At 38.6% G+C, this 16306-nt stretch overlaps 1 protein-coding gene across 1 annotated transcript in view; it reads left to right on the plus strand.

The window, feature by feature from the left end:
• The window catches only part of LOC113444733 (amine oxidase [flavin-containing] B-like), a 107374-nt gene that overhangs the window by 58731 nt on the left and 32337 nt on the right, over window positions 1-16306 (plus strand). Inside the window, exons 2-6 of the mRNA XM_087937710.1 lie at window positions 2940-3034; window positions 4540-4677; window positions 8111-8215; window positions 9009-9100; window positions 13091-13232. Coding sequence (XP_087793836.1) covers window positions 2940-3034; window positions 4540-4677; window positions 8111-8215; window positions 9009-9100; window positions 13091-13232 — 572 coding nt within the window. The remainder of the gene's footprint in view (window positions 1-2939; window positions 3035-4539; window positions 4678-8110; window positions 8216-9008; window positions 9101-13090; window positions 13233-16306) is intronic.

Raw genomic sequence — 16306 nt, forward strand, 5'->3', positions numbered from 1 at the left:
ATCATTATTGCAGCCGAATTTTGTCCTTTTTCTTCCTCTATATTTTGAAATCTGAGATAGAATTCTGACCTGTCCATCTCCCACTTCAACATCCCACTTTTGTCTTGTTCAACCATTGTTAATCTTTCCAATTGTCTCGTCTCTTTGCTTATCTTTCTCTTCAATTTTTTGGAGTCTCTCATCATATTTCACCATCATCTGTTGAATATTTTCAATTTTTTCATCGGTCTTCCCAATTCTTTGTTCAATACTCTCCGTCCTTTGTTCAATACTCTCCGTCCTTTGTTCAATACTCTGTTCTTTGTTCAATATTCTCAGCTCTTTGTTCAATGCTTTCTATTTTCTTTTCAATGATATCCGATTTTGTTTTAAGCTCTTGAATTCCTTGCATAATCATCTTTAAATCCACTTGTCCTTTATCTTGCTTCGACATTATCTGGGTTAAACGTTGTCCTCCAGCTGTTGGTGAAGCAGGAGCAGAAGTTGAAATGCCAGAAGGTATGGATTTCTTACTCATTTAGGTAACTCAGGGTCTTCAAGCTCTTTTAATCCAATTAGTAGAGTGGTCAATTATAATCCAATTAGGAAAAAAGAAAAAGAAGAAGAAGAAAAAGACAATAAAGAAAAAAGCCCAAAATTAAAAAGAAACGGTTCTTCAGGTTCTTCTAGACCTTAATCCTATTGTGAGATAGTCAATATGATTCAAAATAAAAATTAAAAATGAAGAGAAAAAGAATAAAACCCAATAGTATTAAAAAATAGTAAGAAGAAAAAAAGAATTCTTCAGGTTCTTCACACCTTAATCCAATTGGAAAATCTCAAAAATAAAAAATAGCCATAAAAATGGATCAAAAATGAAAATGGAAAAGGCAAAAATTCCAATAAGAAAAAGAAAAAGATATTCTGAGGCTTTCCCTTTACAAAGAAAAATAAATAAATAAAAAATAAATAAATATACAATTATTACAAAATACTATGGGATTGAAGAGGAGGGATAAGACAGCTAAGAAAAAATAAAAAAAGAGCACACTGCATTTTATTTAATCATCCAAGGCTCTTATTATGGCTTCTCCACAAATTTCAAAGCCAAGCTTCAAATATTCAATTGTTCCAAAGTTCCAAAGAACACCTGTAAAAACATTCTCCAGTGTTCTTCCCTCTATCTTATCAAATTCCAGTGTCCTTGAGAGAGAGTTTTTCACAGTTCTCTCAGCTTCAAATGAAGTATTTTTCAAGCCTCTAGTTGGCAGTGTTACAAAGTTTCTTTAATCCACTCTCCCTTCTTTCCCAGAAAAAGCATAATAGAAAAAGAAGATATATATGTATGTATGTATGTGTATGTATGTATGTATGTATGTATGTGTGTATGTGTGTATGTGTATATATATATATATATATATATATATGGATCTTTGGTTCAGTAAAAAAAAAGTAAAAGTAAAAAGCCAAGCCTCACTTTGACATTTCTCTTTAAAAAATCGCCGCTAAGTCAGTTTTGTCGAAAATCTTACAGATTTCTTCTCCTTCTTAGGGTGTCCTTAAGTCCCAAATATTAATAAAAAAAAAAGTCCTCACCAACCTATACACTTTCTCCTTCAATCTCTTCCTTCTGGAGTTGTCCCAGCTTCAGCAGCTTAATGGCTGCCTCTCTGCCGATGATAGAAGGGCTTCTCCTGGATCAACCAGGGACTCTGCGATGTCCCTGGGATCAACAGAATGCGCCCCTTGCTATCACTGTCTCTACGGGACGGTTTAGGTCCGTTGCGACCGACCAGGGGCGAAGATATCAGCTGTGATCTCGGAGCCCTGAGATTGCATCTGTATCGCAGCGACGTGGCTCTGCCTTCTCCAAGAATGTTCAAGAATAAATCTGACAAGTGCTGGAAATGACATCAGATACCTGGCTCATATTACCATATGTGGTGGACTTGTGAGGATGCTAGAAAATATTGGACTAAAATTCGCATATGGTTGGAAAAAATGACAAGGAAATATATAGATTTAAAGCCAGAGATTTTTTTATTGGGAATCTTACCTGATACATACAATAAAAATTTGAAATATTTGATTGTAAATGTATTAACAGCGGCTAGGATTGTATTTGCTAAAAATTGGAAGAATGAGAAAATACCATCACAGGAAGAAATTATTAAGAAAATATTGGAATGTGCTGAAATGAGTAGATTGACATTTGAAATTAGAGAACAAGAAGATAAACAATTCTATGAAGTTTGGGACCTTTTCTATCAATGGCTAGATAATAAAATAGAATAATAATAAATAATAGAATATTTAGAACCTTAGGAAACAATGAATACCTATTTCTTTTTTTTATTTGATACTATCTTTATAAAATTCTATTAAGATAGACTTGGTATGACTTTATGATTTGCTATAAAATAAATTAAGTAAACTATAGTTATCTCATTAAAGTATGAACTAACAAAATTATAGTCAAATGATTGTTTAATAATGATATCAGGCTATATAATTGTTGATTGATAATATGAGCTATTATGTAATATAACTACAATGGAGACTATGAAATGGATGCACAAAAAAAGTGGTAAACCAACCGACACACTGTCTGTAAACTCATGAAGGAAAGGATGATGTTTTTATGTTTTATATGTTTTTGTTTGTTGTTAAAATTAATAAAACTGTTTTTTTAAAAAAAACATTCTGAGAACCCATTTTAAAGCTTCATTACTAAAATAGGCAGTTACATAAGAAAAGTCTCACCTGCCAGCCCTCTGTCAACTAAAACTAGAATAAAGTAGAATTTGGAAATATTTTGTCTAAGATTTTGGTCTTAAATTCTTAATTTAATGCTAATGTGCTATTTTTCACATTTTTTTATTTGTAGCTTATTTATTGCAAAACTTAAATTACTGTGAAAATCTTTGTGGCATTGTACAATGAAGCTTTCTATTGTTTAGGTTTGTCTGCAGCCAAATTATTGTATGACTCAGGACTGGATGTTGTAGTCTTAGAAGCCCAAGACAGGGTTGGAGGCAGAACTTACACAGTAAGAGTAAGTACTCTGTGTGTGTGTATCTTTCTCTCTGTGTGTAATTTTCTACTATAAAATGTGAAAAAGTAGGGTTCACCAGTATTTTGCTGTTCAAATTGGCTCTGCCTGTTATGAATGAGCATCTGCTCCTTTAATCAGGTAGCCCCGCTGACAGTCACTCATGCCTTAGTCACTTTATTACTGTTAATGGAACTACCCTTGATGACCCCTTGGGAATTTCAATTGATCCAGGATGCAGTGGCATGGACAGTTATGGGTGCTTCTTGCTATCCCAATGTAACTATTCTAATTCAGAGGCCCCCAACCTCCAGGCCATGGCCCAATATCTGGCCATGGCCTATTCACAACTGGACCATGTGAAGGATGGGCCAACTAGCATGCATGTGTATGCAGCTCAACTTGCACAAGTGGTGGGCTGGCATGCATGCACATACACGTGCAGCTTGACTTGCAGTCAAGCTGTGTGTGCATGCCAACCAGCTGCCTGTGTGCATGTGTGTGCATGCCAATCTGGTTCCTCTCCCCCCCTTCGCCAAGCCACAAAGGTTGGGGAGTGCTGCTCTAATTCATAAGCTGCACTGGTTACCAGTTCACTCCCAGTTGCTGGTCTTATTTATGAAAATCTTTGTGGTATAGAGCCAGCCTATTTGCAGAACTCTCTGTCTCAAATCTTTTGTATCTGTCCAGTAGGATGTATACAAAGTTGGTATGTTTTAGGGCCTACCATATAGGCTATCTTACCTGGCAGAATTTAGAAGATGTGCTTTCCTTGTTGCTGTTCCTTCCAGTGGTGGGATTCAAATTATTTTACTACCAGTTCTGTGGGTGTGGCTTGGTGGGCATGGCAGGGGAAGGATACTGTAAAATCTCCAGTCAAAGGTGGTATTTGCCAGTTCTCCAAACTACTCAAAATTTCAGCTGAACTGGTCAGAACCTGCTGAATACCGCTTCTGGTTCCTTCCCTATGGAACAACATACCCCTTGAAATCTACCTGACAGCAAAGCCCTTTAGGGGGCATTAAAGAATAGTTCTTATTCAAACACCAGGTTTGGGAAAGATACGACCTTGGATGAGTTTTCCCCCCAACCATTTATGTGACTATATATTTCTGGTTGATTTATATTTTTTTGTCTTTTTATGATGAAATCTTACGGATTTATTTTTGTTTTTAAATAAGATATGCTACTCTTAATCATATGTTGAGTGGATAACTATAAACACTGGTTAAACAAATAAGTGAACAAAAATGAACCTTACCCAAGCACAAACAGCTTCATCAAAATGGGATCATACTTCTTTGAGCCAAGATTTGATCCTTGTTGTACGTGCAGATTCCTTAAAAGATTACCTTTCTGACCAGCAAAAAAAGACATTGTAATTATTATGCAAAAAATTATCAATGTTGTACAATGATAGATACATTGACATACGTTTTCCTTTTTTCCATTCATGTTAGGGACATATATATTCATTTACCAATATGCTATTTTTTTTCCTCAATCAGAATAAGCACGTCAAGTATGTTGACTTGGGAGGAGCATATGTGGGACCCACACAAAATCGTGTTTTACGTCTGTCTAAGGAGTTAGGACTAGAGACTTACAAAGTGAACGAAGTTGAGCATCTTATTGATCATGTCAACGTAAGAGCAACAGTTTCTTTACTTCTTTTTTATGATGTGAGAGACTCACAAAGCTTTAATAATTTTTGAGATTTTATAATTTGGAATGGTTTTTTAAATACTCAGATTACCAAGATATGAAAGAATTCTGAAGGTTAATCAGCAGCATCATTTGACTAAAAGTATGATTGAATTGTTTTCTTCAATTTGTATAATTTCCAAAAGTTTTCTTCAATGTGTATTATTTTAGGAAGTTAGTATAGGCATAATGTTTTATTTAGCATAAAGATTGAAAGAGAGACACAGCTGGGGTGATATATATGTTAACTAGTTGGCAGAAATATTTTGGCTATTTCTTTTGGAGGTATCTCTTATCAAGTAAGTCTTTGCGGTTGACCTACAGCCATGAATATTATTGTGTTAGCTAACATAGCTGACACCAATTGTCAGTCCAAACCATAGTGCATTTTGTAAAGATAAAATGTGGGGAGAGAACTCTTATTTGCATTGCCTTCAGAAAAACCAGGGAACCATAAGTAGTGCACAATACCAATTTTGTGGCTTTCAAATCACTCTGTGTTGCACACAAAAATTCATGGGCAAAAATTATGTTTGATAGTGATTTTTTTCCATTTCTCTCTCTCAAAAAATAAGGAGCAAAATTTAGTAATATATAATTTAAAAGTGTAATTTTCTAGTAAAACCAAACTTTTTGGAGAAAGATCCACCCACTGGCTCCACCGAGAAATTTAAGGTTATGGAAAGTTTTCTTAGCTATGTTTCCAAACCAATCTCAGGGCTTAGTACATAATTGTTTAATCTAAGCCTCAGATTGTCCCAAAGGTGCTTTTTTCAAACACTTTCAGTAGATTCCATTATCTTCTTTTAAATCTTTTATAAAAATGCATGCATTAGCAAGTATTATTCCACCAAAACAGTATCATCAGGGAATATCAACATCTATACTTATTTGTCAAGTGTTGAATTAAAATAAGTGGATTGTTTTCCCTGGCGTGGAGCCAATTTTTAGAGAAGACAACACAGCAGACAAAAACAGGCCTACTTTCAAACAAACATCTACTTCTTATCGATTCATAAATCAATTAACTTCTCAATATGCCTTTTTCTTAAAAGCTCATCATGAACCCAATCTCTGTAGATTGTCATGAAATTTGCATCTCACATTTATCATCAAATCCTTCTTTTAGAAATTCATTTTAATTCTTTTTTTTAATTTAAAAATTCCTAAATATTATATTTTCCCATATTTTCTAATCAAATTCATAAATACCAATATTATTTTCATGTTGTAATATTTCTTTTTGTACTGAATTGTTTTAGTTACCCTAATTTAAAATCTTCAAAATTAAATCTTTGTAAATTATAATTCCAATGATATGATTTTGAACATTTCTAATTCTTCCGTAATAAGCAATCTATTATTTCTAAGAACTTTATATATGGCTTTATCAGATTTGACTTGACAGGTATCAGATTTTTCATTGAGCATTCATGGATCAAAATCACAAGATTCTGTATATATGTATTTATTATATTTCTATGTCTTCATATTTATATCTCTTGAACCCTGTAGAATATTGTCTCTGGCTAAATGCTGCCACTGCTTCCATTGGCAAATACTATAAACTTGAAAATATATACAGCTGCCTATGTGAGAGATAGGCTGAAAGCCAATAGTCCTCAGTGCAGAGTTGTCCCTTATGTTAACACCAACAACCAGTGTCAAGGCGGTGAATCTCAGGGCAAACCAGTCTGTTAAAACATGAGACAGACAAGAAAAAAAAGGCATTCGGTTCAACTGTCATGATGTAAGAGAAATGCAGTCTCATGCTGACAAAATGCAACCAAGATTCTTCTATGACAAATGTCTAGGAAGTTTTGACTTTTTGACATTGGTCCTTTGGGTTGGGAAAGTAATTAATAATTATATTTTCAAAAATAGTTTAAAAATATGCTGACTTTTTATATTCTAATTCCAAAAAAGATTTAAGTTAGAGCTGTACTAGCCAAAATAGATGAAAACCTATGTAATCAATCTCTTCTTTATTAGATAGTATCTAACTCTCATCGTTTTCTTATGCTACTTATTTACTATTTATTATCTGTCTTTACGCTTTTTATAAATAAGTGGACATACCTTCCTCCTTCTACTTTTCCCATACCTGTGTGGTTAGGCTGAGAGAGAGTGACTAGCCCCAAATCACCCCGCTGGCTTTCATGTCTAAGGCATTATGGGCTCTGAAGACTCTCCAAGGTTTCAGTTTTGCTGCCCTGATGATAGAATCCTGAATATACAAGTAAAGGTGCCAAAAGAGAGAATCCCTCTTTCAAACCTGAATTATTGCGCATTTAAATGAACACATTTCTGTATATCTTCCATCAGACATTATTATTAAAGATACCAAATAAATTGAGATGTAACACTGGTCCATAAAATCTTTCCTGTGGTCAATTTATTAACATATGATTATCATGCTTAACTTGTATTTTTAATTAATTTGTCAATTTAACCAGATACTTTATCAAATGCTTATGAAAGCAGCCAAACCAAATCCACTTATATCAAGAATAAAAAATAGTTAAGCTGTATTGATGGAAACAAAAAGTCTAATCTGGTCAAAATTCTTATATATTATCTTATATGGCTTATAACTATTATGAACATTTGTAGACTATGATAAGCATTTCTTAAATGGTCTAAATAGAGAATAAGCATTCTGATGTTTTCTGCTTGGTATTCCCAATAATCTTGGATTTATCTGAAATTGGAAAATAATTCTTAAGTATTCTTATGTAGAAGTGTAAACCCTCTTAATTAACCCTTGATTTCCCCAAGGCTGCCAAATTCTATAGCATCAGATACTGATCTGGAGAGCAGATAAATCTCCTATACTCTTTCCCCTTGGTATTGCCAAAATATTGCTATTAGTAAATATAGTTTAAAAGACAGGATTGGATAGTGACGAGAAAAGTGGATGGCATATAGACTTCCTATCTATGTGGTTGCTGAATCTACCTGATGGTACAAGTCATGACCCAAGGGATATGGTTGCTGACAGATGATTTCCTAACATTTTGGAAAACAGCTAAGTCAGCGCTGAAAGTAAAACAAAGAGAGACTGCATCTTTTTCAACATCCCCTTTTCATGACTTTGAATGTTCCTGCTGTTTCTGCTGTTCTCTCTTTGCTCATTTAGTTGTTCAAGTTGTTCTTATCTAGGCTGAATACCACTTACAGATGGTATTCTAATACAACTTCTTAGCACTAATATGAAAAGGAGAGTTTTTTCCAACTGTGGTCCAAACAGAAATATAATGGAAATGGTGTGCATTTGGATTCACATTAAAAAGTTCATATTCCTGGACTTTTTAACTGTAGCTAAATGGAATAACTATCTGTTTTGAGTTGTTTCTTCTTTCATTGACTTTATAGGGAAAATCTTATCCCTTCAAAGGGCCTTTCCCTCCAATGTGGAATCCCATTACTTATTTGGACTACAACAATCTATGGAGGACACTGGATGAAATGGGGAAAGAGGTAAGACGTGGACAAGTTGCAACTTGAGATATGGATGTAATTGTTTAGTCGTAAAGCTGGCTGGGGAATTCTGGAACTGAAGCCTATACATCTGAAAGGTACTGAGGAATTATTTTTTAATGTGAACATCAACAGAACTAGGTAAAGCAGCCTGTTCTCCAGAATGCAAGTCTGTTTCCATTCACCTTTTCTCCTTCCAAGATGTCTCTGTCCCTCCATGGGAGAAAGCAGTTGTTTTTTCTACTACTTATGGGAATATGAATGAAACAGACCCAATTTCTTGAACAGCCCAATTTCAAGATTATTATTTATAGTATTAAATCATGCTTTGTTGGATAAACAACAAATATTTATTTAGTTTATTAGTTAAATTTAATTAATTAGATTTAAAATATTCATGATATATGTGAGAATTTCCTTTTGTTTTATCCCTACAACAGCAATTCTATGACATAGGCTGCATGGTCAAAAAGTGATCTTTGGTCAGCAAACATTTGGTGATTTTAAAAAAACTTTGAAATATTCATTCATGCAATTCATCTACTATACCAGCTCAGAATAAAATGCTTTCCTCTATTAAAACCCTGTAACATAAATGACAGAATTGTTATAAAAGCTGACCAAATTAAAACAATTCAAGAAAATCTTTGATTTTGAAGAGCAATCATTCCATTGTTGTAATCTGGGGGAAAAGTACTGGAATCTAATAAAAAGATTGGTTGATTTTTAAATTGTTGCATGATCAACTCTGTGTTGTGGTTGTTCTTTACACGTATGTCCTTTCCTTTCCTAGATTCCTAATGAAGCTCCATGGAAAGCACCACATGCAGAGGAATGGGATAAAATTACCATGGAACAGTTGCTAAATAAAGTGTGCTGGACAAAGTGAGAAATAATTTTATATTGTATGCCATGTCTATACAATAGAAGATGATAGCATCTAAAACAAGCATTCCATTTCGAAAGATAGAAAGAATCTTAGGTAGAACGAATGCTGTCCCCCATAGAAAATGGGTCCTTAATCAAATTTATTTTACAATTAAGTGGTCTGATCTGATGACATAATTTGTACATTAAAGTTTAGGTGTATAGATCTGTAAAATACAGAGCATTTTATACACACACACACACACACACACACACACACACACACACGTCATATTTAAGCCAGGTGATTATTTTTCTTCATGAAATCATTTTGAAGCCCAAATCTGCATAAATCTCATTTTCTAAAGTAGTTTATTTGGGAATCATCATCAAACCTTGCCTAGATTAAGCTCCGCAAAAGCTCTTGACAAGAGCCTCCAACAGAAAGGAGGTGTTTCATATAGCAATGCTAAAATAAAAGGTCTGTATTAGCAGCAAATTATAGTTGCTTATTTAAAAGTAAGTACTATGGACTCGGTAAAACTTGTCTCAAATTGGCATGTAAAGACTTACATTGTTATAAACTTCGCTAGTGCTTTAAAGAATAACTAGGACACAGTGTTTTTCTTTATTTTTATTAAAACATGTATTGTGCTAGATGGCATAAAACAAAACAAAATAGCAATTGGATATTAGCTATTTTGGAGGACAAATTGAAAGAAGTCCAGAATAATGGGAAACAAATAAATGTAGAAGAACAAGCCACTGGTCACAAAACCAAAAATAATCTATTAGAAAACTCCTGATGCTTCTGTAAAGAAAATCATTGTTCTTTGTTATGAAATAAATCATTCTTCATCTCAAAATAAAATCAATTCCATAACTCCATTGAGAAAAACCTCTGTCCCATGTCCACTTAGCAATGTTAAAGTTGTTTTAAGTCATATTTAAAATATGTCTTAAATAAGAAGAGAAAAAGCAGGTTGGTAGGATATTACTACTCTAGAGTCTCCTAACAGTGGGTATGAGTCCCAGTAAATATCATCCAGCCAGGGAATGTGGCCCTTAACAGTAACAAAGTAATCAGCAACTGTTTGCATGGGATCCTGGAAAAAAGGATGCTAATGCTTTAGATAGCATGGACCCAGAAGGGAAGTGGTACATGTTAAAATTATGGAGATTAGTTGATATCCAGTAAATTGTACAGTTCCCTTACTCAATTATTCAAAAGTCAAGGTATGTTCAGAATTGAGCCATCTGACAGTTAGGTCACATGAGCCCAAAATGCACTGAATTTCTACTAAACGTGTGCATAAGAGCTAGTCCACAGAATTGGACTCTCTTGTCTCTATTCTGCAGCTGAGCTGATTTGGGTTTAGCTCAGGGGTGTCAAACTCAAGGCCTGCAGGCTGAATATGACCAGCGGGGTGCTTAAATCCGGCCTGCGGGCCAGGCCTGGAAATATCAAGGGACTGGCCCGTGATGCTTCTGGTGGCTAAAATGGGCCACATGCTAGGCCCCCAACACCTTGTTTTCATCCTCCATGGCCTCCTGCAGCATTCTGTTGGCCAAAATCAGGATGAAAACTGAGCTGAAACTGGGCCAAAAAACAGACCCAAAGCAGGCCAAAAAATGGGCCCAAAACAGTGTGAAAAATGTGCTGAAAATGCGCTGGAAAATGGGATCAAAATGGGTCCACACACTCTTTTTCTCTCTCTTGCTCTTGTTCTCTCATCTCACCTAAAGATGATGGCACCAGCCATGCTCTCCACGGCAGCCTGCACTGCTTCGTCTTTCACCACCATCACCTCACTTTGTTCATCTTAATTCTTTGCCACTTCTTCTCATTGCTCACCACTGCAATGGAGCAGGAGGTTGAGCAGTGCAGCATCCTCAAAGTGAGGTGGTGGAGGGGTGGAGGATGAAGCAAGGCAAGGGGTGCGGAGCTGCCCATCCACCCTGCACCGGCTTACCTGGGGGCCTCACAGTCAGTCCATCAACATCTTGACAACTGCCTCATTTTGCGGTGATTCCAGAAGCCCACCCGCAGGACCCCACATGGCTGGTGCATTGCTCAGTCTCCTGCTCCATTGTGGCAGTGAGCTAGGAGAAGCGGGACAGCCACGTGAGGTCCTAAACTGGGTTTCTGCTGCCATGAGACCAGGCAGTTGTCAGGACGTTGATGGCCTGGCTGCAGGGCCCTCAGGTAAGCCAGAGTGGGGTGCATGGGACAGCTCTATATGTCCCCTCATTTTGTCCTCCACCCACCACCCCTGCCCTAGCTTGATTTTTATACCTGTGCCTCACCCCATCTTGTACAACCAGATGGTGAGTGGAGCTTAATTAGGCTTTATTTTGGGGGTGGGGCTTATTTTAGGTGCAGGTGTAAAAATCAGGTTTGTTTTCAGGTAGGTTGATACATCCTCCCTGAAAAGTCCAATGCAAATTGTTCATCATTTGGGTAAGTCTATCTTTTAAAGAAAGTCCAATTCATCATTCATCAACTCTTCCAATTCTATCCCTATAAAATGCAAATCTCTTTCAAATTTTTGCAATAGGCCTCCCGTTTTCAAGCGAAACTCACCCTTTTTCAGATATGCCAGCACCAGAGGTAGTATTCAGCAGGTTCTGAGCAGTTCTGGTGAACCGGTAGCGGAAATTTTGAGTAGTTCGGAGAACCGGCAAATACCAGCTCTGACTGGCCCCGCCCCCATTTATTCTCTGCCTTCCAAGTCCCAGCTGATTGGCTGGGTCTTCTTTTGTAGCCCTGCACAGGAGAACGAAGCTGGAAAGCAGGTTAGTGGGGTGAGGAGGGAATGGGGATTTTACAGTATCCTTCCCTTGCCACACCCACCAAGCCATGCCCACAGAACTTGTAGTAAAAATGTTTGAATCCTACCACTGAGCAGCATGGTCTTAAATTCCAGTCCATCAGTTGTAGTTCTGGCTTGGCTGTGATTGTTTGCCTCTAGATTTATCTTTAGTTGATTTGAAACTGATAGCCAAATCTGGCCCTAGTTTCTGCCTCGGTTTATCTTCCCAATAAGCAATCGAGTTGGAAGATCATTTATTAGGTAACTGGATAAAACAACAAGAAAAAGCAAGAGGAAAGTTGATTGGACAGAATAAAAGTAACCATCCCTTTGCATAGGAAATAAGTTACATGTAGTGAAACATGTTACATATTTGCATGACATAATATCACACGTGTTCATTAAAATGAGATCTGATATCAGAAGGGGCATAAATTGTAAGGGAAAAGGTTGTTTGGAGTTCACGAAAGAGATAAACCAGACTTCAATTTATACTAACAAACTTTTTCTTATCTGGAGCTATATCCAATACATATAAATTTATATTGGATACACACACACATTTTTGTAGATTTTCACGGGTACAGGTATGTAGGTCTAGGTGTGTTCGGGTCTTTTCCCGTGTGAAATTAAGAGTATCTTGGTTACATTTCAGCGAGGTCCCACTCGCCATCCTCAGGCTGGTGCTTTCTGCTTTGTGCCAGTGCAAGCAGTGTGTTGCACACTGCTTGCACTGGCACAAAGCAGAAAGCACCAGCCTGAGGATGGCGAGTGGGACCTCGCTGAAACGTCGCAAGATACTCTTAATCTTACATGGGAAAAGACCCGAACACACCTAGACCTACACACACACACACACACACACACACACACACACACACATATAGATAGATGCTGGTATTTTTAATATATTCTTAAAGTTTGTATCCATAAGTTTTGTTTCTTTAGTTTTATTAAAGCAACTTTTAGATTAAAAAAAAGTGATAAAAATAAATCAGTCTGTTGAAAGATAAGCAGTAGTGCTTTCCTTCAACCAAGAAAAATGATTTAGAGGCACATTGTTTTTTGTCTACTAATAGGCAAGACAATGTACAGTGTACATTGTCTTGCCTACATTGTCTTGCCTACTGTCAGTGTACATGACAATGTACAGTGTCATTTGATTTAATATTATTTGTGTTGGTTTTGAATGTAGTGCTGCCAAAAGGTTTGGTACTCTGTTTGTGAATGTTGATGTTACCTCTGAGCCGCATGAGGTTTCTGCTCTCTGGTTCCTGTGGTATGTTAAACAATGTGGAGGTACAGCCAGAATATTTTCAACAACCAATGGAGGCCAGGTAGAGTATACTGTTAATTTCTTAGCACTACTATGCATTGGACCCTCATGGCACTTCTCAATCTGTGCAAATCCTGCACAAAAGTTCTCTCATTGTGCCCCATGAGTAATTAAATAAGTTTCCATTCTTTCAAAAATTAATTGATGTGTTGAGCCTGGGGAGTAATTTAAAAGTTGTGGTTTACAGATATGTTGCATTCTAAAGCTCTGTAGTTTAATTCTTGATGTTTCTTCACGGTTGGGGAAACCTTTTTGTTTAAAAGCTTTATCCTGGGCTTGCTGAGAATGGTTGTGCAATGGATTTGCATTGTGTGTGCATGTACTTTTACTCAGACTTGATTCTTGCTGACTGCCTAGACCAGGGGTCACCAACCTTTTGGATCTCAGGGACCACCAAATTCATACTTTTAAATCCCGAGGACCACTAATATGATTTTTTTTAAAAAAGCTAATATATTTAATATAATTTTTTATGTTAATGTTACATATATATATATATCTACATACATACACACACACACACACACACACACACATATACATATATATACATACACACACACACACACACATACATCATACACATACACACACACACACACACACACTTATTTAATTATAACAAAAATGTAAATGCTTAATGATAACAAAATAAAATGTTCTGCGCTGGAAGCCTCCCCCACCTGGCACCTTCCAAAGAGACAGAAGAGCAGGCTCTGTGTGTGTGTGTGTGTGTGTGTGTGTGTGTGTCTGAGCTGAGGGGCCTCGGGGCAACTGCTACTGGGAGAACCAGAGGGAGAAAGGGGGCTTTGCTCTCCTTGGGGGGCAGCGCCCCTTGGCTGCCACTCCAGGGGCTTCTCAGCAGGTATCTGCCTGCAGAAGGACTGCCGCTCTTGGTGATTAATTGGGGGAGGGGAGGGGGAGAAAGTGGGAGCTCCTTTCAGATCCTGAGTGGAGGATTGAGAGGCTCAGATCTGCAGCCTAGGAAAAGCTGGGGTGGGGGCTCTTCCAGCCTCACCTGGAGACAGGCAAGGAAATGTGTCCCTGGGGGCACTTTGCTCGCTTTAGCACTTCGCTGCCAAACCCAGCCACAGCCAGTGATTATTTGGGAGGGGGGGGGGGAGAGAGAAAGTATCTCTTGCATTACCAGGGGAGGAAAGGAGACAAAACAAAGCTCACTCTTTCACTGAGACCTACAAAACGCCAATCTACCGTGTTCCAGGAGTTCTTCAAAATCATCAAAGGCTGCTACTTGCAGTTCTCGTGCCTCCTGGCTCAGGTCCTTGAGATGCAGGGCTCCCACACACGGCGGCAATGACGGCAACAACAGTCCCCTCCCCCAGTGCCCGTCGTCAGCTCTCCCCATTAGTTTTCTAGCCTTGAATTGCTCCCAGCTCTCTCTCTTTCCTCCCCCCTACCCACGTGCAGGCAGGAAAGGGAGATGGAGCCTTGCACAGCTCTCCCCTTTTCCAGCCCTTGCTGCCTCTCCCAACATCGAAGCCTCGGAAACGCAGGCAAAGCCACCACAGTGGTAGCGCCCTGAGTTGCTTGCTTCTCCATTACTGCCTCCTCCTCCTCCTCCAGCACCACTTCCTTCTCTGGGTAGGGCATTTCTTAACTAACCAAGCATGCTAAGGCAACTCAGGACACTGAAACAAGATTGCGGCGCCCAAGCAAACATTCTTTGTGGCCCGGTACAAAACGATCCATGAACTGGTACCAGTCCGGGGCCCAGTGGTTGGGGACCACTGGCCTAGACCAGTGGTTGCTGTTGAGGTAATTCCCCATTAGGAGAATAAGCACATACAGGGAGACGTATTTGAGAGTAGTGTTTGAATAATACACACAGCACACAGCACTGTACAGTAAATGTAGGTTTTTACTTCCAGAAACGTTAAGCAAAGTCCAAACAAGCAATCCAAAGTCATTCACAGGTAAATCAGTCAGTTTTTCAATCCAGGGATAATCCAAATATCAAAGTCCAGTGTCAAAAAACAGTTCAGTAACAGACTTACATCAAATCCAGAAATATCAGTCAATTAGGAAAAATGGAGGAACGGCAATACTTTCCAACAGAAGGAAACAGAGACTTACTCACACTCTCTTCTGAGACTCAGACTAAGACAACCCAGGTTTCTGGCTCCATCTTATGGCCGTTTGAGAAACCACACCTAATTACAGTTTTGCATTTTCTTAAAGATACAGTTTTAAAATATTTATCCTGGTTTATATATTTCTAACCCAAATACCTGTTAGGTGACTTATATTGCTAACAGTTGCCAAACAGTGAGCTGTGGCCCACTGGTGGTCCATGTGAAAATTTTTGTGGGCCTCAGAGAATGTCTGCCCCAAAGCAATTAATCCAGGCTGCACGGGAAAACAAGGCTGCGCCGCCCACATGGCCTGCCCACTTGCTGGCTCCCACCCTTTGGCTGAGCACAAACCTTCAAAAAACAGTGCAGCCCTCACCAGCCAGGATGAGATAATGGTGCTGTTGCAGCAAGAGGGGGCTGGCAGCACAGGTGGGCTGAAGCAGCAGTGGAGATGGCTGGAAGATGCAGGAGTGCTGCACAATGCAAGTAGCATCTTCCAGCTTGCCTCTCCTGGCCTGGGCTCCTCCTCAATGGCCGTGGACTGTAGGGATGGCCTAGGGCAGGAAAAGTACCAGTTAGTAGTGGTGGGAGGGGTTGGAGTGGGCAAGTCTGCGCTCACCATCCAGTTCAGAGGTCCAGAATAGGGCGGTGTCAGTGGCGTCAGCTTTCTCATCCCCCACGGTGCTCTGCTCTGCTGCCCCCCCCCCCATGGCCCCAGCCATTGCTGCCCAGGGAAAGCACAGGAAAAGCAAGCAGAAACATAGGTCTTGCTGGGGAAAAAGAGTGGAGATCGAAGAAGGTACAGGCAAGAGAAGACAGAAGCTGCCGCTTTTGAAAAAAGCTGCTTTCTGTTGCCTGTGCCTTCTTTGATCTCCACTCATCCCCATCAAGAGCTATGTTTCTGCTCACTTGCTTTTCCTGTGCCTCAAACAGCAATGGATGGGGCCATGGGGGGACAGCAGAGGCACCAGGGCTGCTCTCC

This window comes from Pseudonaja textilis, chromosome 7 (genome assembly GCF_049901715.1).
Source record: "Pseudonaja textilis isolate UNSWEBS1 chromosome 7, rPseTex1.2, whole genome shotgun sequence".
NCBI lineage: Eukaryota > Metazoa > Chordata > Lepidosauria > Squamata > Elapidae > Pseudonaja > Pseudonaja textilis.